Source organism: Oxyura jamaicensis (assembly GCF_011077185.1).
Source record: "Oxyura jamaicensis isolate SHBP4307 breed ruddy duck chromosome 13 unlocalized genomic scaffold, BPBGC_Ojam_1.0 oxy13_random_OJ71406, whole genome shotgun sequence".
NCBI lineage: Eukaryota > Metazoa > Chordata > Aves > Anseriformes > Anatidae > Oxyura > Oxyura jamaicensis.
The window spans coordinates 3,623-8,893 of NW_023304314.1; the positions used below are offsets into that span (position 1 = coordinate 3,623).

General features: G+C 70.8%; 1 protein-coding gene across 1 annotated transcript; it reads right to left on the reverse strand.

The window, feature by feature from the left end:
- Positions 1–3,094: 3,094 nt before the first annotated feature.
- EIF4E1B (eukaryotic translation initiation factor 4E family member 1B) lies at positions 3,095–4,571 on the reverse strand. Its single transcript, XM_035312369.1, has 7 exons — positions 4,510–4,571; positions 4,265–4,353; positions 4,072–4,167; positions 3,912–3,975; positions 3,688–3,801; positions 3,437–3,576; positions 3,095–3,263 (listed from the first exon to the last, which is right to left on the reverse strand). The coding sequence occupies exons 1-7, from the start codon at positions 4,537–4,539 to the stop codon at positions 3,149–3,151; spliced, it is 648 nt and encodes a 215-aa protein (XP_035168260.1). The 5' UTR covers positions 4,540–4,571; the 3' UTR covers positions 3,095–3,148.
- Between the last annotated feature and the right edge of the window lie 700 nt (positions 4,572–5,271).

Below are 5,271 nucleotides of genomic sequence, written 5' to 3' on the forward strand. Positions count from 1 at the left end.
GCAGGCGGGGCTGGGTGCAGCCACCCCTAGTTCCTGGCGCTCCCACAGCAGCAGCAGACAATTAATTAGCAGGGCGGTGGGAGAGCAGCCGGAGCCACTCAGGGATCGATGGGCGCATCGACTGCCCGGGAATCCCCAACCCTCCCCGCGGCGCAGGGGGCGCAGGCTGCAGCAGCAGCAGCCCCGTGCAAGGGGACATCGGGGGGCACAGCGGGGCACAGAGCCAGCCGGGAAAGGATGGGGACACGCAGTGCCACCACCACCACCCCAGGGAGAACACCCGGTGCCGTGCAGCAGGGACGTGGCGGTGCTAATGGAGCCCCCCCGCCTCCGGGCTGCTCGGAGGCATTTACGTCAAGGGGAGACGCGGGCTGCTCGCCGTGAGCCGGGGGGCACTGAGGTCACTGCATGGGCACAGGGGAGCAAACCCCAAAGCCCTGGTGGCCAGGAGCAGGGCAGGGTGGTTGGGCACCGCCTGTAGCCAGCCGGAGTGCCACGCCACGGGGATGGCTGCAGGGCCCTGGGCACGAGGCTCCTGTCTCCGTCCCCATCCCTGTCCCCATCCCACCCGCCCGCTCCCCCCGCCCGCCTCTGCCAAGCGGGGAAGTGCCAGCCCGTCCCCGCGGGGAAGGAGAGTGCTCAGCCGTGTTGCAGGAGCGTGGCTGCCACCGTCACGCAGATGAGAAGTGACAGCGAGGGACCCTGCTCAGGTACAGGATCTCTGCAGCGCAGGGCAGGAGATGCTGTCCCCCTCTGCCCTGCCTCTGGCACCGGGGACAGTCCTGCAGGCGCTTAACCCCTTCCCACCACGCAAACCCCACTGCACAAACCCCGCCATGCAAACCCTGCCGTGGGACCCTACTCACAAACCCCGCTACCAGAGGGGAGCAGCCCCAAGCAGCCCCAGCACCACCGTGCCCACCCGCACTGTGCCGCAGGATGGGACCAGGAGCACCACCCAGGGCTGCAGCCCCACTGCTGCCCCCCACTCTGCCCCACCACGTGTGGGATGCTGAGCGAGGAGGGGTCCGCGGGCCCCTCTCCTCCTGCTGCTCCCACACCGAACGCTGTCTCCGAAGAGGTTGTCATGGGAACGGCGCTGTGGTACCCCTCGTCGCGGGGACCCCCACCGCGTGCCGCGATGCTCCTGATGGGAGGACTGTGCCCACACCGGGACGGGGGGCGATGGTCCCCGTGGGACAGGGCTCCCTGGAGATGCTCAGGGGCTGCTGGCAGCACCCAGAGCCCCCCCTGCACGCCCACACCCCCCTCCTGGAGGAACCCAGAGACCCTGCGGTCCCTTGGGGATGTGATGGCGCAGGGCGGTGTGCGTGGGGCCCCCGTGGCGTGGCACAGCCCCAGCGCCGCAGCCGCGCTGCCTGCCCACTCCCACGGTGAGCCAGCGCCGCTGTTCTTCCCCAGCCCACGCGCCCGCCACGCAGCCAGCAGCTCCTTCCCTGCTTTCTCTGGAGGGTTTTTAACCCTGCAGCGCCCGTGCCGACTGCAGCAGCAGGATGGGTGCCTGCACGGCTGCGTGCCGGGATGCCCGGCGCAGGGCAGGGCCTGTCCTTGCTGCCGGCGCGGTGGCGCAGGGCGAGGAGGGCTGGCAGCTTGCCGAGCGCCCGGCCCCAACTGCGTGCCAGCTGCCGGCAAGGTGACCCTGGCACCACTGAGCCACGCTGCCCACATGGAGAGGGGGACGCAGGCACCTGCCCCCTGCCAGCCCAGCACCGTGCTGCTGTCCCCATCCCCGCTGTGCCCCACAGCTCCTCTGGCCCCACACCTGGTGGGTCCCATAACGTGTCCTCACCCCTGTTGGGCCCCACAGCACCCTGACCCCGCATCTCCTGCCCCGCTGCCCACCACAGCTCCCCTCGTCCTTGTTTCCCCCCCCCCCCCCAGCTTCAGCATCATCCCCGTTCCCCCCGCACAGCCTTGCTGCCTGTCTGCTGCCATCTGCCTCTCCCTTTTGATCAGTATTAATTTTTAATTATGATTATTGACAGGGCTGCCAGCTTGGCTGGCATACGGGCCAGCTGCCCGGCGTGACCCTGGCTGGGGACAGCCCCGGCGCTGCCGTACTCTCCAGGTGGTCCCTGGCCAAGGGAGCACCAAGCTGGGGGGGGGGGTCTTGAGCACCCCCCACCCCGCTGTGCCTTCTGTGCCCCTGCAGGCAGGCACCTGGTGGGCAGGAGCTGAGGACAGAGCCCACCCTGTCCCCAAAGGGGGGGCTCCAGGTGGACACCTCCAGCCCCCTGCCTTGGGGCTGCCAGGAGCCCACAGAGGCACGGAGACAAACAGCTCCCTCACTTTTCTGACCAAACCAAGCCCCGGCTCCGGCTGTGTGCGGGTGGCAATAAGCCAGACCCTGCCACCACCCAGCCAAGGCCACCAGCACCGTGTGGCAGGGGGCACCCCAAGGGTAGGACCCCCCTGCTACCCCCAGCACAGGGCCGAGGGGATGGGGACGGGAGCCCAGCACAGCCCGCAGGAGGCTGGGGGACACGGGGGGGGGGGCTGGCACACCCTGGGGGGTGCTGGGGCTCAGCCCCATAGCGAGGCGGGGATGCTGCAGGGGGTGGCCATGCCGGGGAGCAGCCCCCAGCCCCAATTCACGCTGCCACGGCTGGGCGAGGAGAGGGGGGACACAGGGTAGGGCACCCTGCGGTGCGTTACTGGGGGGTCCCGGCTCCGCCGCCCCCCGCAGGCCGGGCAGGGCTGCCCCCTCCCCGGGCAGGGCGCGCTGCTGGCCCCGGCGTGCCGGAGCTGGCCAAGGCCGGGCGAGCGGCACCACCGCGTGGCCAGCGGCCGGCAGTGCAGCAGCGGGAGCGGGGCTGCTCCCCCCCGACCCCCCCCCCCGGGTCCCCTCCTCAGTCCCCATCGCCCCTTCGGGGTGATCCTACCCGGTCCCGGGCACCCGGCCAGGGGACGCGCAGCATCCCCAGCCCCGACAGTGCCAGCTCGGTGCTCCCAGCCCCGCTCACCCCGCGGGAGGGGCGCAGGGTGAGGCCGTGCACCTTCCCCAGCCCAGGAGGCCCCCCCCCCCAAAATCCCACCCCAAGACCCTCGTGCCCAGCACACACACGGAGCCGGCTGAGCTGCAGCCATTCATTGCGGGGTCGCACAGGGGGTCCCGCTCCCCCCGCAGTCACACCACGAACTTGTTCTTGGTCAGGGAGCCGCTCTTGGTGGCCGTGTCCGCGTGGGCCTGGTAGCCGATGGCCACCTTCTGCGACAGGCCCAGGTGCTCCTTGTAGACGCGCCTGCAGGAGAGAGGGGACTGCAGGGTCGGGGCAGCATCGCCCCTGCCCAGGGAGGGGACGGGACACCCCCACCACCAGCCCCTGCCCCGGGATGGGCACAGGGCAAACACCGGGGTGACACCCCCATGGCTACGGGGCCGGGGGGCACCAGGGGCCCACTCCCCCCACGTTACCCGATGTGGGTGACCCCTTCCCGGTTCTCCGCCTCCCGGGTCCAGATGGCGATCTTGTCCCCCTTGGCGCGGATGTTGATGACGGCCCCGCACACCTCGTCGCTGTACTCGTCGAACATCTCCCCGATGAGGCACAGGAGCTGCGCGGAGGGGAAGGGGAGCCTGGGGTGGTCCTGCCAGGGCTTGGAGCCGCATCAGGGGTTGACATCCCCCCACCCTGACCCCCCGGGCGGGCACGGGGCCGCGCTCACCGTCTCCAGCCAGAAGCGGTCCAGCTCCGTGTGCCTCTGCTGCTTGGCCAGGGTGATGAGCCAGCGCCCGCCGCGCTTGTTCTGGCTGTCCTCCCACATGGGCTCGATGCCATCCTGGGGACGGGGACAGGCAGGGGGACGCTCAGGCACCGCCAGCACATGGACACAACCGGCTTGGGGTCCATGTCCCCCCCCCAGCAACCCCCAGCACGGGGGTGTCGCACCTTGAAGAGGGAGTAGTCACAGCCCGAGGTGAGCTTGCTGGCCAGCTGGATGTGGGTGTACAGCCTGCAGAGGGGGGGCGAGACAAGAGGCAGTGAGGAGCGGTGCCCTGGGGACCCCCCCCCCAAGGGTCCCGTCACCCCCCACCCAGCAGGCACTCACGCCCAGAAGTCCTCCACCGTGCTGAACTTGGTGACCAGGCGCAGGTTGGCCTGCCACATCTTGCTCTTGTCGTTCTTGAAGAACCACAGCGCCCACCTGGGGGAGGAAAGGGGAGCATCAGCGGGGCTGGAGCCCCCCCAGACCTCCCCTCCTGGTGTGGGGGGAGGCCCCCCACAGCCAGCCCCCCCCGTACCTGTTCTGCAGGGGGTGCTTGCCCAGGCTCTCTGCCAGGAGCAGCTCTTGCTGCTGAGCCCTGCGCCGCCGCCGCTCCTCTTGTCTCCTCTGGGGAAGCGGGGACAGCCCCAGGAGCCCCCCAGTCCCCCCAACAGAGGGCACGGGACCCCCACCCCACAGCCCCAAGGGGACAGCAGGGCTGCCTGGGCCCTGCTGCTGGCCCCAGCCCCACTAGGGGCTGAGCAGGGCCAGGAGAGGACTCACCTGCTCCCCTGAAGCCATGGTGGCCAGCATGGGCCCATGGCTGCCCCCAGGATTTTTTAAGGGCTCACAGCTGGGCGGGACGAGGAGGGTGCCCCACTGCAGCTGGGGAGGGGTGGGGGGGCTGGGAGGGGGCAAGGCAGGGGCTGGGGCAGGGGGAGGTGGGGGATTGGGGCAGGGGGCGAGGTGGGATGGGGCTGGGTGGGATTGGGTGGGTTGGGGTGGGATGGGGTGGGTTTGGGATCAGATCTGGATGGGACGGGGTCAGGGAGGGATGGGGATGGGGTGGGACAGGGTGGAAAGGGCATGCGATGAGGAAGGAGTGGGATGAGGAGTGGACGGGGGAATGGGGTGGTGTAGGGACCGGGTGGGATGCGGAGGGGATGGGATCCGGAGGAGACGGGATGGGGACGGGGTGGGATGGGGACGGGGTGCTCTGGGCACAGTGTGGGACGGGCTCAGGACGCCCGGGGACGGGGTGAGGGTGCGGTGTGACAGGACAGTCCCGGGGGTGCCGAGCCTGTGCGGGGCAGCACCCCGCGGGGCGCAGCTCCCCTGCGCTGAGCCGGGACAGCGCGGAGCCAACGTGTGCCGAGCCGAGCCGGGGGGACGTGCTCCGGCTGGGGGGCGGCCGGACACGGCTCTGCCCGGGCTGGGCACGGCTCGGCACGGCTGGGCACGGCTCTGCCCGGGCTGGGCACGACTCCGCACGGCATTGTCCGCACTCAGCACGGCTGGGCACAGCTCTGCCCGGCTCGGCACGGC

Coding starts and splice junctions, on each gene's coding strand:
- EIF4E1B (XM_035312369.1), bottom strand. CDS start 4,539: ATGCTGGCCACCATGGCTTCAGGGGAGCAG. Junction 4,354..4,509: donor CCATGGCTTCAGGGGAGCAG/GTGAGTCCTCTC, acceptor CCGCTTCCCCAG/AGGAGACAAGAGGAGCGGCG. Junction 4,168..4,264: donor AAGCACCCCCTGCAGAACAG/GTACGGGGGGGG, acceptor TTCCTCCCCCAG/GTGGGCGCTGTGGTTCTTCA.